The 21,039-nt window shown below is 35.6% G+C and overlaps 1 protein-coding gene across 9 annotated transcripts in view; it reads right to left on the bottom strand.

Annotated features, from left to right (window-relative positions):
• The window catches only part of Tomosyn (tomosyn), a 214,073-nt gene that overhangs the window by 38,847 nt on the left and 154,187 nt on the right, over window positions 1-21,039 (bottom strand). For all 9 annotated transcript variants that reach the window (XM_064436121.1, XM_064436119.1, XM_064436122.1 and 6 more), the window contains exons 2-4: window positions 19,553-19,650; window positions 10,474-10,656; window positions 1,065-1,199 (exon numbers count right to left, since the gene is read on the bottom strand). In XM_064436121.1, coding sequence (XP_064292191.1) covers window positions 1,065-1,199; window positions 10,474-10,656; window positions 19,553-19,650 — 416 coding nt within the window. The remainder of the gene's footprint in view (window positions 1-1,064; window positions 1,200-10,473; window positions 10,657-19,552; window positions 19,651-21,039) is intronic.

Raw genomic sequence — 21,039 nt, forward strand, 5'->3', positions numbered from 1 at the left:
TTTTGGATGGATTCGCTTTTGTAAATTTACAGAATAATTAATTTACAGCGTTGAAAACTTATTTTAATATTTCGATGTATTTAAATCGTTTGATAAATGAGTATTTTACAGCAGTTAGACATATTATAGATATATACAAAGACGACCTTCGCGGCGGGGTCCTGGGTTCGATTCCCGGCGAAGGCAAATATTTTTACTTGTACCGAACAGTTACCTACCTATTTGTCTGCGGTTCCAAGTGTATTGTGCTAGTTTTCTATGTTTGTGTTCATCGAAGCTATGATGCAAGTATTTATTTATTTCAGACAAAGTAGTTATATAAGCACTAGCGGATACATTAAAATTATTATACACTTAAGTACGACCCCGTAAACTCGTCTGCAATATATTCCGCCAACCATACAAAGTTTTCAAAAGATACGAAACTTTTGTAGCCAGTTCTAAAAAGCATCTTGTGATTGTGAGAGCTCCGTCTGGTGCACGTATGAGATCGTAAACTTTTACAATGTTGGCGCTACGTGGCCGGACAGTAAAAAGTCACGAGGAGACATGCGCTCCCTTGACAAGTATCAAGTTAAAAAAGTTCGTTCACACCACATTAATTTTGCAAAGATAGTCTTTGAAATGTTTAGTAGAAAAATATAGATAAATAAAAAGTTTATTTGCATCAACGTAATTGAGTTTAGCTGCAAAAATGAACAGAGTTAAGGATATTAACATTAAATGAACAGAAGAAATACCATGCAGTTTTTCTAGTTCACATTTTGCCAACTTTTCTAAGAAGTAATACGTAAGATACGTCCCACAAATAATACGTAAGAGAACGAATGTTACCGACGTAGCTCAGCAGATTAGTTCACTGAAATAGCAGTGGGCGGGACACAACGCGCAGTACTGTTGGTCGTCGTGGGCACAAAATTTCTAGAATATCGCCCACGAACCGGCAAGCGCACCGCTGGACATCCACGCTGTCTTTCTGGAAGTCTTTGAGAGATGTCTATGTCCAGCAGTGGACTTCTTGTGGCCGAAATGATGATGGAGTAGTAGTATAAAGGCGTACTTACACTTCGATGGCCTTGTTCCAGTTGATGACGTATCCGCTGAGCGCGAAGGTCTCGATGTTAACCACGTGAACATTGCCGCGCTCCGTGCCCACGTGCACCCACTTGGACTGCAGCGGCAGGTGCAAGCAGGTGATCCTGGAACAACAGGCGGCTTTAGAAGAACTGCTGTCACGAATGAAGTGAGTAATTAGTGACCATCTCTCATCTGAGCATCAAGTGGAGAAGAAACACTAGGAAAAGGGGACCATGGACTTCATAGATTAATGGCTGAGGAAATAACCGGGAAAGCATTGTGATAAGAAGTGAACAATGGACTGCTGTGACATGTACAGGCATGAGATGACGTGGATTAATTATCAGACAAAGTTATATGAAATAATATTGATGATATACAGAAATTTTGGTAAAGTTTAAATTATCATGCTTTATATAGAAGTTTATTTTAAAATTAGGTATGTTATAGTTGTGGTTCTATTTCTTTGCCTAGCTTGCAGTTGCGCAGCGGTATTCGATCCCAGATCATTAACTCAAAATAATAATTACATTTAAAACTTATAAAGTACTTTTTAAACTTACAAAGAGGGAAATACGTACAAGGGTACTATTTAATTGTTGTAATAAAAATAAATAAATAAAATATTAAACAAAAGTCAAAATATTTTTAAGTATTGTAAACTCTGGGTTTCAGAATAGTAAAATCTAACCCAAAATGGCGTAACGCCATTTTGTCTAAACGCCGACGGCGGCGCACCGTAGTTGACTGGAGCAACTCATCCTTAATTCATTAAAAATAACAGCATTATGCCGAAACAACAATCGTTAATTTTAATTAAACCCTGCGAGTATCGAAACAACAGGTTTTCCGTGTATCGGATACGGACGCATCCACCTCGGAACAAAAGCGGTTTTGCTTGTGTGGGTCTCGACAAGGGTTGCCATTTTTTTGGTGGAAAAATAGTATTTATTTTAAAGCATCGGAAAAACATATAGTACTACACGTAGGCTTCGTTATGGTACAGGTCAGGGGGAAGCCGATATTGAATGGTAAAGTTGTTAGATGTATTTGTACATCATGTCTTGTCTATAAAGAGGAGAAAACATAAAAGGGGGCGCTTTGTGTTGCGGCTGGCAACACCGAGTGTTTATGGACAAACTTCCATTTGCCATTGCAATTACAAAAAATGTAGGTATATTGTAAAAATCCTAATATTATCCCTACACCTATCTCATCATAAAACACGACAAAGTCATAGTTTATAATCAAACAACTCGATTCAGCGAGCGTTGTTTACACCTCGCGAACAATACACGACACGCGGCGATCCGTGGCGGGAAGATATTTGTTGACAATGAGGGCGCATTACATGCGATTGACACGGTTAGTGCGAATACATGTAGTCTTGTAGCAGATATCACGAATATTTTGTTACTTTGTGTAAGTGACACAATATACAGTACCAATTATTGGACCTGTCCTGCGAAAATTACGAGATTTATTCTCTGCGGATCCCTTTTTTTCCCATAAATTTTGTATCCTAATTTAATTTAGCACAACGAGTTAGGCATATATTTTTTTGACATAATAATATTTTTACATACTTGTTTTTTGCCATACCTTTTCAATAAGCATAATTATAGTTTAGGCTAATGTATTTTACGCATGCCATGCCATGTTAAATCATGACAAAAATTGGAAAACATATTTAACAATATTGTTAAGTTTTAGATTTAGATGAGACGGTTACATAGAGAAAATATATCTGCTTACATATCGCTCAACCTTTAAAATATTGGGGAATTTTTGACCAATTATTACATTGCCCAAGATTTCTTTGTACTAATGGAATAAAATAAAATGCTTGCATTATTCAAATCCAATGGTCTGACAACTAGGGATGCCGACGACCGTGCGAAGGGGAGACGAAAAAGTAGGAAAGCGGAGCCTGGGCTCTGACGCCCAACGTATGCGGAAGCAACCGGGAAAATGCTCAGACATGAGAGAGAAATTGCATTATTCAATCAGAGCGTCGGAACAAAAATGAATTATATAAATTAAATATGTATTAAGTACATGTCTGTTCATATAAAGCGTCCCTATGTCCACGATCCGCATTGAGTCGCGGTGTATTGTGTATTGTGTGGACGATCAAAGCATTGAAAGCTCCGAGCTTGGTACAGCTTCATATTCGATACCTCCATTATTGTGCGATGTATTGTGTTGCGAGCTGTTGATTGTAATTAATTTTAGTTTACATGAATGGTAAAATTAATTGATTAATTTCGGTCCAGTAATTAAAATCAAAGTAAATAGTTAATTATGTATTTATTCATTGTTTACAATGAAAAATATATTTCTATTTTAATTTTTAACAAATTACTCAGCGTCATATATCAACGACAAACGCGGTAAGCGCATCCAAGCAAAGGGAGCGCGGCGGTATATCAATATAAAACGCTTTATTCGTATAAGCATCAGCGTCGTATAGCATCGCGCGTTCCTTCGCTTAAATAGGACGCCGGCTTAAGCTAAATGAAAGACCGCAATAACAAGTTTATTTGTTAGACAAATTAAAAAACCCCAGACTTTCAATATTCATTTCTCTATAACTTTTGAACGTCTGAACCGATTTTGATCAAACATATCTAAGAACCACCGCATAAAAATTAACTATCAAATAAAAAAACAGACAGACACACCTAGCGGTCAAAATTGTAACACCCCTCTTTTTGCGTCGGGGGTTAAAAATGATCTTCATCAAAAGTTTAAAGCGATCCGGACAGCTCACAAGGCCGAGGCTCACACTCGCTTACGAAGCTGTAATCCTCTGGGAGGGAACTTGTAATGGAGGGGATAATGACCGGATCTCATAGTTTGAGTAGACGTTAACTGGATCTGGTACTTTTTATTAAGGTGTTGTATTTTTATTCTAACTAGTTTTGTTAGAGGCGAGAGGTTATCCCTCTGGAATAAAGAATATTATGGAGTGTTCTTCCGTGGATGTCGTTCGAGGCGATGAAGGGCTTGTCAGGAAGACCGTGAAAATACAGTCAACGCTTTAAAATTGCAATTGCCGGGCTTTGGAGCTACAAAGCCGAGAATGAGCGAGGATGATATTTCAGAATATTCCAGTAAAAGCAAGAAAATATCCCAAAATTTCACAGTAGAGAAACTTCAAGTGCAGTTCTAAACGTAACACAAGCTACTTTAAGTTTAGAATAGGTGATGCGCGAAATTATTTCTCAAACATGTGCACTGTGCGCCGTGTATAATCCAAACACAGTGCACCGTCATCCTATGCAAATGCAGCTCAAAGCGGCGGCAATACAAATCGGTAGGATATTATTACATCGTAGCATCGTGCTACGCCGTAGCACCTCGTAGCGGATCTGCGCGTCGTAGCTCCGGATTAGCTCATTTCGCGGTTATTTGACAATAGTACCTGAATTAAGATTAATGGAGATTTTGGCGTCTTGACGCAAAATGTTCTTTTCTCACAATGTCCTTTTCTCGAAATGTCCTTTTCTCGAAATGTCCTTTTCTCGAAATGTCCTTTTCTCGAAATGTCCTTTTCTCGAAATGTCCTTTTCTCAAAATGTCCTTTTCTCAAAATGTCCTTTTCTCAAAATGTCCTTCCTTTTCTCAAAATATCCTTGTGTGTTTTTGATGATAATTTAGATAAGCAACTGATTGAAACAGTTTTTTTTATTAAAAGTACATTTTGAGGAAAGGATATTATTTATTATTATTATGTTTTTATCACTTTAAGCTCTCAGCCGAGGCTGGCATTCTAATGATAGACACGGGCCATGACCAAGTGGCTATCATTTTTAGGGTAGATTAAGGGGGTCAGTCCGTGTGTCGTTGGTATTTATGTTGTAGGTGTCAGTGTCTGTAGAGTCCATAAACTTCCTAACTATTCGATAGGTATTAAGAATTGCTGCTTTCCGCATATTAATATATGTAAGGGGTTTGAGATTGAGTAGCTTGAGGGAATTATGCAAATGCTTGGGAATGACACCAGTTGTGGACAATACAATGGGAACTATGAAAACTTTATCTTGATTCCATATCCTATATATTTCATCTTTTAGGTCTGTGTATTTGTGAATTTTTTATTATTATTATATTTAATTATAGATCTGTCAAAAACGGCGCTGCTTTAAATCTTTCTATAACAATTTAAATAAATAAACCCCTCTAATATGAAAGGAATGGATATGGAAAACGGAACGTCGGAAATCCGGCAGCTACAGGAGTCGACGATGTAAAGGAAATTGCTGACAACAACTGGATAAACATGGCCCAGGACAGAGGTGGTTGACTGAGACAATACCAGGCCTATACCCAGCTGCGGGTCTCGGAGGGCTTGTATTGTTTTAGTATGACACAAACTGTTATTAAATATTATGTTCTTAGTAATAAGTATAGTAACGAGTATATTCTGTTCTTCTTGTTAATCCCATTGATAAAGTGCGAATCAAGTTGGTTATTGATGATAAATATATTTCTCTTATTTTTTCCATTAAGAGAGAGACTACATTAATTACGGAGCATCCAAATACTTATAAATAATTGTTAATTTTTTCTGCAGCGAAGAGAAAATTGTGCAGCAGGAAAAAGTTTGCCAAAAAATTACACAAATCCTAATTGTATTCAGTAGCCACTACAACAATTATCAGTTTATTTCTTTCTGCAGTGAACATAAATATCCATGCCATGAAACATGACACGCCGTCGACTGTACTTACATTGTCCAAATAAGATGCGCCTCTATTGTGAACATAAACAGAGCTACTACAAGGCGACAGAGAATGGACAACAAGGAAAGTGTGCACGGTCATGCTGTGAGCAACAAATAGTGGTAGTGTGTGAATAGACTTCAACAGACGTCCAACATTTAGTGGTCCGGTACGCAACACACCAGATTTCAATTTAATCAAATATTTATTTTTACTAATGTTTTGCCCAGTAATTGATCACGACATAGGCTTAAAATATCATACAATTTAAGACTTAGGAAGTAACGACATGACAAAATATATTGAATCAGGCAAACAATGGGTAGAAATTGTGTAAATGACTGACTAAAAACTGTATCATGCAATTTATTTACAATTATGACAAGAATAACATATTGTCATTGAAAAATTTTTTTTATGGTCGGGAAATTTATTTATCATCACAACAAAATGTTTATTATGATTGTTGTAATAACAGGAAATATTGTGTGAGTGTACCGGGCCGTGTACGACACCAAACTAACACAAACTCACCCTTTGATTTCGTTTGTCTGTCGTGATAGTTTGATGCGGTATCTGTAACAATGTGCAAGCCTAGCTGAATGTGCGATGTGAAGTTGCGGGTTACTTGCTCGTGTGCCAATGATCCAAACATACACATTTTGTCAATTTCGAGAAAAGCATGTTGCTCCGTGTGCCAATGATAAGCGAATAGTGAATTTAAATTTTGAGAATTTTAGAAAAAAATGCATATTTTGTGCCAATTAAATTAATTTTGAGAAATGCATGAAGCACATTATATACGTACGTATTATACAATACATATGTAGAATATATACATAAAACATTACATGTAATATATGTGATTAATTAGCTGAAAAAGATGAACATAAGTAAAAAAAATTAAAATACAAAAAAGTCATAAATAAAATTGAAAAGAATATGAAAAGATTGATGATTTCGTTAAATATTATAGATTTTACTATAATGTTTAGTGTCTAACTTTAAAATTACCTTTCGCAGTTACAAAGTAGCACATTACAAGGTTGCTTTATTAAGCCATTACCGAAAGAAATTCTATAATACTTGTCGGTCAGTCTTCACACTCATAACATTTCTATATTAAACATTTGATTGTATTTTCAATACACTTCCAGTATTAATCGTAGTTAGATATGATGTAGCAATTAACGTCAAATATCTAATACGTGACTAATCAGGACGGGAGATGGCGGCCAGGTGCAAGTCATCGCCGATTTGTGATAAGACGACGCAGTTGGTTTAGTGAGCTTCTCGTAAAACCTTTCTTCACAACTGCGGCAAACTCAACGTAAAAAAATATTATAGGCAATATCTTTATTTATTTGTATTCAATACTTTTATTTCGTCACAAAAACTTATTTAACAGACTGACGTTAATTAGAGATTATAAAAATTACTTCTATATTTGCCACTTCATTAATAAGACTAATTATATGTTCCAATGAGTGAATCTATATATGAATAAAAGTCATACGGCTGAACTGAATAAATAAAAATGTTATACTTTAATTAGACCCGGAATAGTTATTTCTTATTTATTTTGTATCATTCTCTAAACATCGAATACTGAAAAGAGAGAAACAAACAAAACAAACGAATTACTCTAAAGTATGCCAAAGATTTTGTATCTCAAATTGAGTAATGTGCTAAATAAAAGGAATAAAGTTAATAATCACAGATAATAAAATAGTCTCTCCCTCCTGTAACTTGCACCAAACAATTAATAATGTGTGCTTGTTCAATAACGTAGTAATCAACGTGCGTTTGAAGCAATCATGAGCTCAGATAGTAAATCTTAACAAGAGCTGATACATGTCCATCGCAAACCTAACTAAAGTGCAGGGCCGAGATAAACAGAACCACAACCTTATTTATAGCAAGATTTTGGGTGTCGCTACTGTCACAGTTGAGTAAAGACAAAAAGATTGCTTTTAAAAGTTTCCGGTTTTAGTCACTGTTGAGCTGAGCTACAGAGAGAGAAAAAATATAACAATAAAATAAAATTGACTTTGAAATATAAGTTTATTAAGTTTGCATTATGTATGTATAGAAATATTTCCGCTCTATTGGCTACGCTAGCTCATTGTCTTTATAGTTTGTAGCCAATAATAATGTGCATTCGCTAAAATACAACTTTAAAGACTCTGTCACAAACAATAATTTAAATTGAAGTCACATCTGAATCACATTTACATTTCCAATTGCGGTACAAATTAACAGACAGACAAATAACAAAGTTCAAGCCGAGGGCGTGTTCAAATTAATTTGTAATCGCAATAATTGTATTAGTTGCGAACTGGCATTTCCACAGAGCATATTAGGCGGTTAGAATGGCTGACGGAGTTTTGGTAAATATCTTAGATTTTTATTTATTCAAACATTTTTTGGGTTATACAGGATAACTTCGTTGTTCGTCTGTCAAGACCCTTTTCCCCAAAAATCTAAAACTATCAAGTTGCTTCACCAAATGTTCGAGTAATCACTGTAATTTTAATCACTAAAGATAACAAATAACGCAATACAAAACAAATAAAGAAAAAATCTGAAAACTTAACTGAAAATATTTTGTATTAATTCATCAATGAGTTCAGAACTACCGTCATATTTAAACCTTTCTAACATCTACACGTTGAGAGGTTCTCCAGTTAATTAGTGGAGTATGTTCCCGCCTTACCCCCTCGCCCCGCACTCCGCATCAACCAACACAAAGGAACACAACACCACTCCGTATTTAGATAACGCCCGCAAATGATATTGTATTATAACTGAAATGTTGTATGAAATGCCAGTCGAAATTACAACCGTACGCCGAAGGCTTCGCTTTTGAATAAATTATTATATTATGTCTGGTTCGCGTGGGCTTTCCTTTTTGAGAAATAAATATATTCAGATCTCTCAATCATCTTTGTATGTTCCCGGTTGCGTTCGAGATTATGACGTCGCGAAGCCCGGAAGACGGGCAGCGTGAAAACAAACCTTAAAATTTCGGCTGTATTTTACAACCGGCCCGCTTGTTTGACATTAATTGGGAATGTTATGGCCCTCCTTGGGAATGTTATTGCCCGTCAGCTGCCTACTCTATGTGTCCCATAATCACCCCGGACTACATCCACGGGAGGATATGGAATGATCCTATTTTGGACGGAAGCACACGCCACAGTTTATTCTCAGATCATTTCCAAGAAATGCAATCAAATGTCTCCAATCGCCGTTCAAACAGAAACAACGATAAAATATGCAGCGAATGATCAGAACAAATAGATTCCCGTCAGCGGCACCGTGTCCAAGTGCAAATAATTCAGACGGCGAGTAATCCGCGGGAGACGTCGACCGATGCAATATTTGTATCTGTGCAGTGCCGAGTTTTATCAGGCTTCGAAGAATTCCGCTTCAACAGACGGACGTCCAATTTTAGATTGAACATTGTAGACTTTATAAATATATTGCATCCGATAAACTTGGATCCAACATTTTTGAAATAAGAAAAAAATATCAAAATTGTAAAAATATATTTTACCTAACAATTTTTTATGAAAAATATGTGCGTATACTTGTCCGTCATTATAACATTAGTACGAGACATTTGTACAACCTCACCTATGAATGATTTAGTAATGGTTACATCACAGTACAAAAACACATTAAAGGGTCATTTTACAAAATTGAAATCAATTTTATTTTTTTCTTTGCGTACCAACTGGCCAGCATATAATTACTTGTTTTTATTAATTTTGATTCAAGTTTCAAACAGTTGCTATTATTGGAGGCGGAAGGAATTACAAATTCAAAATCATTTAAAAAAGGAAGAATGGGGTGACAATAAAATGCTTATGATGATTAATTTAACCGTGTTTTCCACTTATAGAATGAAGAAGAGTTTATTTTTGTCATGATTATGATAATGTATAAATATCGTAAGCCAGGTCATGTCACCTTTCTGTTTACTACCTGTGGTCGCCCGTCTCGCAACCGACCGACAAATTTCATCATTTTATATTTACGTTTACTTCTGTTATCAGTATTCTCATCGGTAACATCCTCATAGCTTACCAAAATTTATTTCATAATTTATCGTTTCTATATCGATCTTATTTTGTTTAATATCGGGTTTAGAATTGAACGGCAATGTGGTGCGGGTTATCTCATAAATATAGAAAGCCTGTATCTTGTACATTGGTTTCAGAGGAAGACGCACGGCTGTGGCGAGACAAGTCACAACAAGTGTTTGTTAATGCAAATATACAACGCATACGCCATTAACGCTAAATGCGAAATATGTGATAGAATTTATTTTATAAAAGAAAAAATAACAACAAAATGTTAAATTGCACAGCTTAGATGTTATGGTGAGATGTTAAGTGAAAAGTACTGAGTATTATGGTAACAATAGTTGAAAATAAAAAAGGATTAAAATAAGTAATCAAAGTACATTTATAAATTTTGGAGAATAGTAATTTTAAAGACTTTGAGCCAAAAAATATTTACATTTTTTACAACACAAAGGACTGCTTCGATAGTTGCCGATTGATTTAATTAATATGAAGTGTTAGGCGATATATCAGCAACTGTCGTAACAACCTCGAAAGTGATTAAAGCAAAAAAATAAATAAATAGGAGAAAGCCTCACCTCTCCCTCTGGAACTTGAGCGACTGCACCCGCTGCGGCGATTTCTGCCTGAAGGTCCACAGGTGTAGCTGATCATCGGCCGTGGCCGTGACGAGCGCGCCCTCGTTGATGACGAACTTGGCGTGCAGCACAGCCTCGCCCGCCTCGTGGCGCGAGTGCGCGTCGACGCCGGGCCCGCCAAGGCTGAGCGCGGTTCAGGAAATGTCTTGGTGGACTTTTTACATTTAAAATATTACTTTAAAAATCACTAAATTAATAATAAAACTAGCCTAACTAACATATGTTTGACCTCGGGTCAATAACTATTCGAAATTTTAAACTATTCAAATAATCTATTCCAAATTTTCCCAGTGGTTTGTCCGTGAAAGCCGACTGACAGAAATTCGCAACTATAATATTAGTATATGAATGGTCTATTATAAAGTAGATATTAATTTTCCGAACAAAATCCCGACAAGATATCAACAGATACATTACGCGCGATACGTAATAATAATATGTTTTATCTAATTCTAATTTATCTATAATAGTAACGAACATCCTTAGAAGTTGGCCAAAAATAAAACAATTCATAAATCGTTATTTCAATTCCAAATTAAATACCATTAACTAATCCTTGGCTCAAAATCCCGAGAATTGGGCGAATCCATAAAATTGAATATAAACTCTAAGTAATAGCAATAGGGTCGTTAATATTTCTCGCGATTACGGCCACTTGGAGTTTAATAACGATTTGCGATTAACATTGAACTTAAACATTCGAAGTTTCAAGGTCGATTTAGATCGAGATAAGTCGTTCGCCACGTCGGGAAATCTGCGAAGGGCCACATTTAAAGGACCCTAACCTTTGATGAAGACCTTTACGGGTCCTTAATTTTAGCTCGCGCTGTCGACACCGAACTTAGAACCAAATGGAGGTTACAGATATGGTTTTATGATGATTTATGAAAACTTGGGCAATATTGGAGTCTCATAAAGAGCGGAACAAAGTGAAATTAACTGTAAAGTATTATTTATTTATCCCATTAAAATTATTGTTATTTTCTTCAGGTGTTTTCTTTTCAAGTGCGTTATGTGTGCCAACACCGGCCTCTGGTTTAATTCAAGTCACGTAAGGCATCTGGCAGAACTTTAACGAACACCTAACAACATCACATTAGGCGATTAAGACAGAGACAAAAGATCCAATCAGTTAATTTTTGTCTTTACCTAACATTAAGATACTAGCGACAATAAAATTATACTAATTATTTATTATAATAAACATTAAATCAAGAAGAAAAGAGGGAACGAAAAGAATGAAATGCCGAAAATTGTGTGCCTTTCAGTAAACTTTGTACAAAGCTTTTCCGATACCAAACATAGCTCAACACGGATCCGTGTAGTGTCTCCACTCAGAGCGTGCTCGGAGACGCAACAGATTGATGTGTCTCGAGAGTCTCGACCTGTTGCAAATCAGGTTTATATAGATGTTCATCAGATTCGTATAGCTACAGGTTTTTACAAGCTTTCATTTAGTTCCTGTCACAATGATTTTATGTTTGTGCTGTATACCGAGCTAGTCATACGAAACGAGCAGTTCAATATTCAGATACTAGGAGCGGCACACAAGCAATTTCCATTTCGGAGCGACGAGCGCTTTGTTTGTCTGTCTGAATATATCACCGCAACTCTTTACTGAATTGCGTTTGGACCTGGGTTTTAGCTAATACTGTATAGTTTAGAGTTGATTATCCTGGATTTCAGAACGAATGAAGTGTATGTACTTCATTCGTAAAAAATCTCAAAAAACTTCGAAATAATACGATATAATTCGAATTTCTAATTTACTACAAAACCATCATCTATAAAAAAAACTTCCCGGACTAATTTGAATTCCAAAAATCGAAATTCGCGAATGTTGATTTCCACGAAAGTTATGAATAAAATTTTCATGTCAAAATAACATTTTTTTTTTACTGTAGAAGAAGACTCAATTCTCGGCTTAAGTTCGAAAACTGTGTTAATTAAACCCCAGTTAAGATTTAGTCTATACTCAAATCGTTATCGTTAATATAGTTGGATTATTATTAAAATCTTTCCAAGAACACCATTTGATCTGTACAATCGTCAAAATTGCGTATACAAACCTCTAGTATCTGACAAAGTTCACAGTTCGCCCTCCGCGCCAAAGTAAACAGGCGACCAGAATTAACCAGTTTTAAACTTCAAACAGTTTGAGGTTAGGATTTGAATATTATGAAAGCGAGCTGACTGTTTAAATATTTAACTCGAGTTATAAAGTTTGATCAAAACGCGGCCTACGGCTTACAAAAGCCGGCAGAAGATAATACCAATCTTATAAAATAGAGGGTTATTTGTAAGGTGTTGTCACAGACTTACAGTGTGACATTTTGATGATGATTGCTGAGAAAAGTGGAGAAGTGAACAGTTGGGAACTAATTAATGAATAAAATAATGAATTTAAAAAATTAAACTAAATTTTAGCCTGTCCTAAGAAGAAGACAGTATTCGTCGGAATAATTTTTATTCTACATCCTAATATTGTAAATGCAATGCAATGTTTATATGTTTATTTGTTCTCTTTTGTTGTTTACGCTTTATCTACTCAATCCATCTTGTAATTTTGCGTAAATGTAGTTTGAAGTACAGAGAAGCACATAGGACACGTTTCATCCTGGAAAAATAACTACTCCTTGGGATATTTACGCAGGCGAAACCGCAGGCAAAAGCTAGTAGTTGATAATATATTCTGACGTAAAAGGAATCTGATAAATAAATAAATAAATATATTAGGACAAATCACACAGATTGAGCTAGCCCCAAAGCAAGTTCGAGACTTGTGTTATGGGATACTAACTCAACGATACTATATTTTATAACATAATACATATATAGCTAAACATGCAAGACCCGAGCCAATGAGAAAAAGATCATTTTCGACCTCGACCGGGGATCGAACCCGGAACCTCTCGGTTCAAAGGCAAGCACTTTACCACAGCGCCACCGAGGTCGAGGTTGATGAATGTGTCGATTTTCAAAATATATCACCAGGAGGACATCTGCGAAACTAGGTACAATTGACCAGTCGTCAACGAGGCGGCTGTGTTGAAGGGGGACTACTGGGAATAATCGGATAACGCTTTCCAGGACAAACCTACATAATTGCATTGTCTCTTTCTATATATCTGTCTTCGTCTTTGCGTTATCCCATTATCCCTAATAACAAGATTTTTTCTGCGTCATTTGTATGGCATAAGGTTCCGCCCTAGAACAGGACCACTTCATGTGTCGTAGATTTCGTACGAGGCGACGACTATGGGACACAAAGCTTTGGTAGCTAAAAGGCAAAAATAATATTGCTTTTGAGTCGGTTGCAAAATCACAGACGAATCTTCAAAGGGCTTCAGGCCCAGGCTTCGCGGCGCCGTAGCCCCGGATGGAACCAGAACACGCGATGATGAGAGGGAGCTCTGTCTTATAAAGTGTACTTGCTCCACCGAGAGTCCAGAGATTTAACCCACTTTCGACATTCGCGTCGCTTTGTAATAAACTAGCATCCCGTCCCAGCTGCGCTCGGGTAAAACCATAATAAAACTTTCACAGAAATCACCCTTTAGATAATCAGATTTAATTCAAAATAATTTAAGTTCAGGATTCGAACCATCAACAGTAACAACGTGAATTCAATGGTGTTTACCGCTGAGCTGTCTACTCATATCTTTAGTTGACGAAATTTTGAATGGGATTATTCGTTATTTCTGTTCACCCTCATTGAACTACTCTAAAGGTCAAATTTTAAAAAATCCTGAAACACGGGTTTCATTATTTTTGTTGCATATCATTTGTGCCAAGTTCAAGTAGATCAGTAAAGATTTTCGCCAAGTTATACCTCTTTAGGGGTCGAATTTTGAAATTTCCTTTCTTATCTGAGCACTACGTAATAACCTAAAGCTACTGCCCAAATTTCGCGTTTATAGCTTCTATGGTTTAGGCTGGGCGTTGATTAGTAAAAAATGTCTGTTCTTTTATATATTAATATATATATAGACATGGACTGGGTGACCTTTTTTTAATAGGGTAACGTTGGCTAATGAAAGTCAAGCTTTTCATATAAGACGCGAAAAAAAAGTTATAATTTGCCCAAATCATTTTCGGCAGCAAAATTAGATTTTATTTCTCGATGTAGCAATTTGCGCATCACCCAACGAACTGGAAGTCTCGCGAGTCACGGAATTTGTCCAAATTGCTGCGATTGTTAGGAAACAATGACGAAAATGCTTCGAGTACGGATACGCGCCCGCGCCAGGCCCGCGCCAGGCCCGCGCCAGGCCCGCGCCCGCTCGCTTTCTTCTACGATTTTCTTTTACTGAAAAAAGTCTGACATTGTAAGTAGAATACAATGCAATGATTATGTTGTGAACGCTATTCGGGTGGGCTTCAATGTTTCAAATATATTTTGTTAATTTTTCTTGGAAATACGTATTTGAACATAAATAAAAATAAATAATTTTCTTTCGAAACTTAACTTGCAAGATTTGATTATAGACAGACCTTGTAATTATGCTTCATTGAAGTTGTGTGAATTTAATATCTGAGCTAAGAGGGTCAACGCAGAGCGAGCGAACCAATGAAATAGTCGGGAAAATCTCGGAAATCTCTAAAGACTTGTCACTGTTTTCATTGTGAGTTTGGCGAGCAATGTGAAAGCAATAAGGTCAAGCAGAATATTTAATTATTTATATATGCAAAATATAAAATACAGAAGTATAGAAAAATAAACGCTTGGACAACAAACCTGGTATCCTAAAGTTACAATACTGCAAATGAATGATTAATGTTTGCACATTTTACTGTTTACAGTTTTTTGACTCAAATATACAATTTATTTACATTTGAACGAAATAAATTGTATAATTCAGCCAAAAAAATGAACAATTTTATTTTATTTGCATTTTCAACTTTTCTCACAATCGCCAGCCCTGTAACGTGGCTATTATTAAAAACAGACAGAAAATTTTCATAGAAAAGTAATTTTGCGAAAAATATGCGCGTCAATTTGCGCTCGGACGATAAATTTCCTAATTTGATTCCGCCATTTAATACGACACTGTTTGGTGCTAACGTCTAAATGAGAAATTGGAAGATTCTGAAGACGATGCTGGCCGAAAATTAATAAGTGCTTGACGAAATAATTAAATTTCAGCCTAGGGAAAAATGAGAGTTATTAGGGTAGGAAGCGTTCGTGAATTAATTGTGATTTGATTAAATGTTACTTTGGAAATAGATCTTACTTATATATTTCATGAAAATCCTGTAGCAAGTTTCGATGTAATAACTCGGAAATAAATTGCAAAACCAGCAAAACCTACAATCTTTCAATTAAATATCATAAAATAAATCAGCGAAATCAAGAATTTCATCAAAAAATATTATGCAATCAATAACATTTTTGATGGTAATTATACCATTTGATTATATATCATTTGGTAATTATATATCGAAACAACTTTTTATAACGAATGTATTTTGAAAGGTAAAAACCTTCCTAAATATGTTTCACGATAAAATTATAGTGAAACAAGATATACTTGAGTGATAATTGATAACCAGTTGCAAATAAACATAAAATCGATATTCATTTAGTGCAATACGTGCGCTTCGCTAATGGGGGTAGAAAAACTAAAAAAAAAAATTACAACGTTGTGTAAATTGCAAGTTTGTTCGTTGAATACGATTCGTTTGCCGCGAGTTTTGGGCACACGCCGAAAGCTTCATTTTGTGCTTTTATTGTATCGAAACGTTAAAGTAACATGTGGAATGATTGCTGGAAAACGATAAAAATATCTTAATTAAATAGCAATATAAGTTCAATTAAATTAAATAACAGTAACAACTAAACGGCGTCAATAACAACTTAACCTAAAACAAGCGTTTATATATACTAATATTATAAATGCGAAAGTTCATCTGTCTGTCGGTCTGTGACGCTTTCACGGCAAAACCGATTTGTATGAAAATTGGAAAAAAAAGAACAAATAGGCCACCGCAGGAAGAGCATCGCGGAAAACCTAGTTTTAAATATACAGCAAATAAATCTTGTACTCATTTCTTCAATGTAATCTATATTTTAAGTTTCTTGTATATAAATTGATAAATAAATAAAAAATCCCAGTAACAGCTACAGTAGTAGTTAACAACGCTAACACGTGTCGGTAGTTATCTTAATCGCTCCATCCGTCTTACCCCGCACCCCGCACCCCCACCCCCTAACCCCCAACATATTAGACGCCATGTGAGGTACAGGTACTTACTTTCGGCGAATACTAATCCTAATATTTAAGTGCAACTGTGAAATATAGATTTAGTAGCGAATGTGACTATTACTTTAAAGAAATCTAGTATCTGATCATTGTTAAATTTTGCTCAATGGCGTAGTGCTTAACGGCGATTAAGTCACTTTCACATTGGTCGGTCATTGGATGGGTGACCAAAGATGTCTGTGTAACTAATTGGATTCCCTTTCGATAAAAAAGGCGATATAAAATATAGAAAACTCTTGCGCTACTAAGTGACTGACTGACAGACAATGCACAGCCGAAACTACTAGAAAGCTGAAATTTGGTGTGTAGGTTCCTAGGACAGTGGAGCACTAAGAAGGGATTTCCTGAAATTCCCACGGAAAACGGATTTTTACTCACATACGAAGTTGTAGGCAAAAGCTAGTTTAATATAATTTAACTAAAGTTCAACAACATCCAAATTGTGGATAAGGCTACAGTAACTTTAACCATTCAATTTTGTGCACCCCTTCCGGTGAGCTTCGTTTACGTTCGACTAAGTTTAAACTTCCAAATTAAATAATATTCCGTGCCCAAATATTAAACGCGAAGTGAAACTGGAATAATTAAGTTATAAACCGTAACTCGGTAATTGATTTGATTTTAGTTGCTAACAAGTAAGCCTATCGAACGTCTGAGCCTAAATTATTGGCATGTTCTGCCGAAAGATGTCTATTAACTTCAATTCTTTTCGATGTTAACACCTTTTCTAACAAAAAAATCTATATTTGATTTGAACAACTAACATATACGTATAGTAAAGACGAAATGTTTGTAAGTTTGTGTGCAGGGGAAATTTTCGGAGCTTCTTCCTTTGGTCCTAACCCATTTAGAGGGATTTTAAGGATTGTGATTAATTATAACATTTTAAATAATAATAAATATATTTATTTCAAAAGTAAAGATTAGGCCATACTTCGTTTTATTTATCCGTTTCTTTGTTATAAATTATATTGGTCTTTCACCCATTTATCTTAACTTATCAAGGAACCGATGCAGTCATATTAATTGGAGAAATTATCAGTGCACTTGACAACATGCATATATTCGTGTGTTGTTATTATCATGTGTTGACTAAGTAGGATTGTTTTTAAATAAAGTCGATACCTGATCTAGAACGACACATTTATTTACTTTACAAAAATAACAACTTTGAGGTGGCGACGCGCGGGGTTAGCGTCAAAAAAATAAACCTTACGGCTGTTATTTTATGACCGACCGCCTGCCTGACACCAACTCTCTATCTCTATCTATCGATATCTTCATAAATATCAAAATATACAGTAAATCTTTCGTAGGGACTCTTTTCAAGGGCAATCCCTTTAGCTGTATCATCAACTCCTTTGCTCAGCTATGCGTGAAGCGTGATCGTCTCAATAACGCCGCGCCGCTCAAACACGCTGTATGTAATATACATGTTATATACAGCATGTGTTCATTCGAGGAAATGTGAGGTATATTTCGTGATACACTTCACGACATTGGCTACAGTTTATTTGGACGCCATTATACCAGTAAGTCTATCGTGGGAGTCAGAACACATGTGTGTTTCTTATAATGAGTATTCACTTTCTAAAAAACATATCACATTTCATGATGTTTTTTAGAATTTTTGCTATAAAACTATTCACATATGATATTTAACGTTTTAGGGTTCTTCAGTTCAAAATATCAAAATATGACCTTTATAAATCAAATTGAAATGGATGATCGATTTTACCAGGGAATATAAGGTACTTCCCGTTGTACTAGAATCATAAATGTAAGCCAAGATACAATGCAATCTTACAATGCAGATACAAGGAATGATGAGAAACACTTCGATTTTAATACATTACACTTCTTCTTCTTCACACAGAGATCTAGATACAACCGGCTTAGAAATAAATAAATAAATGATCTGATGTAATCAGCTATCGGGTAAGGGCAATGTCACCGGGGAGATAGTACTTTCGAACAGGGGTCACAAGGTGTTGAACAAACACACGCATTATCGCGTTGCAACTTTGTGGCGAAAAAAACATCAATTAACAGCTGTTTTTATGGCTGTTTACGGATTTGTGCAGATTTAAACAATAAATGTATGGAAAAATATTTTGAAAATAGTAAGTAAAAATCAGGAATTAAACGGTAACCCGCGACTCTGTCTATCCGGGAGTGCTCTTAACAACTGAGCTATCGAGACCGTGCCAGTTCGGCCGAATTAATTTAGAAGCGAGACGCAGCGAATCAATAGCATTCCGTGTGGTTGTCGTTGCGACAAAATGAGGCACTGTGATTGGTTAGCTGCGTTTACTGCGAATTGACTCGATGGTGAGATGAAGTCGCACTACGCACACCGACGATCCAAGATAATTTTGTAATTGGTCAATCACGATCGATCACATTCTTATGAGTTCAACCAATATGTCCGGCATTCAGGTTGGCTACCATGAACTTTATAAAATCCGACACCAGTTTTTTGAAGTGAAAACAACTTAAAATGTTAGATAAGAGGAAGAAGAAGAAAATATAGTTATGCATTAAGGACCTTTCACCTCGGAAAAATAACTGAAAAATAAATAAAAAAATAACTGAAATTCACGGGAGCGGAGCCGCGGGCAAAAGGTAATCGTTAACAAAGCTCAAGATGGCGAAAAAAAATTAGCCTGTGCGTGCATGTAAAGAAAACGACACAAAAACTTTCTCAAATTCTTACCACAATGCGTCCTATAAATACACTAGATCAAAAAGGATACATTCTAAGGTTTCCACCCTTGTCCCCGATGGCAAGCAGCTTCTGTATGGGGTCCCACGCGAGCGCCGTGGGCGAGAACGGGAACCCATGCCGGAAGGTCTGCAACAAAAGCAAATTATAAAATAAAAAAATATTTTTTTTACTACACCAGTATTGGAATTTTTATTATTATTGGAATACATTTTCGTTACTTCTCACTCAGTCTTTAATGTATTTTTCCCAAAGACAAACATGTATAATTTATGCCATGAAAAACCTGCTGTAAAAAGCCAAAGTCTCGCAGCTCTGTTTTTCTGCCGTAAAAAGTTGTGAATCCATGTTACCAAGTCGATTAATTTATTTAGTCCCTACTTCTTTCGTTCTTTGTTACTTAATACATAAAAAAATATTTGAAGCAAATCTTTTTACAAAAATTAATTTCATTATAATTATAGGAGGTTGCTCTGGATATTTGACCTTTGCCCAGCTGTGGGACAATAGAAGTTTGTTTGCGGGGCACGACGTCACCGACAGTAACACAGATACACAGACAGACACGTAATTCAATTAAGATTGCTATCCTTCAATTACGTCGAGGATTGAAAACACTATACACTTTTAACATAATCATATTTACGTATAATCTTATCTCCAGAACTTAAAATTTGAAATTTTCTTACTGTGAATAAATAAACACATTCAATAGGTAGGGAATCCCGAAAACGCGAGTGAAGCCAAGGGGCATACCTAGTATGATGTAATAAAGTACATATATATAAAAATATAAAATGTATTTATTAAAAAAAATAAAGAAACTCATTATTAAAGACGAGCCTTAGTGGGTAACTCAAGGAAACTTCCCTTTCATAAAAAGTTTATTGAGAATAAACACGATGTCAACACGACCTATCTCAACCAACAAGTTTAACAAAGGTCAGGTCACAACATGAAAATTACCGGGCAATGTGTGGCATCTTCTGAGCAATACACTCTGATTCAGGGATTCCAGGGATTTTAGCTGAATTTATAAGTGATCTGTTGGGATACTTGGGAATCGAACGGTTGGCAATAATCGGAATACATATTCATATACATATTCATTATATGTTTCGGTCAGAAGATGGACGTAAGTCCATGGTTTAAGATAGACAGAATTTAGTTTTGTATTGTACAATGTTAAAAAGGAAGAGACGGAATTAAAATATGTAATTTATCATATTTTTCCAAGTTTTTCTTTGTTCCAAATTTTAAAAAGAATACCGCAATACCACGACTCCCGATAAATTTTAGACATTATTATGATTTGAACATTAGTGTTGTAACTATGTATGTAATAATTTTTTCGGATTTCCCCATATTATCTAAAAATAATAAGCTAATTTTAACATCACCTTATTTATCCACAATTAACAAAGAAATACGTGCGAAACACAGCTTACCTATCTCTGCTCGAATAGCAAAGTGCATCACAAAACAACAGCGCGATTTATCTCGTGTTTTGTTTATTAA

This window comes from Plodia interpunctella, chromosome 8, assembly GCF_027563975.2.
Source record: "Plodia interpunctella isolate USDA-ARS_2022_Savannah chromosome 8, ilPloInte3.2, whole genome shotgun sequence".
Classification (NCBI taxonomy): domain Eukaryota; kingdom Metazoa; phylum Arthropoda; class Insecta; order Lepidoptera; family Pyralidae; genus Plodia; species Plodia interpunctella.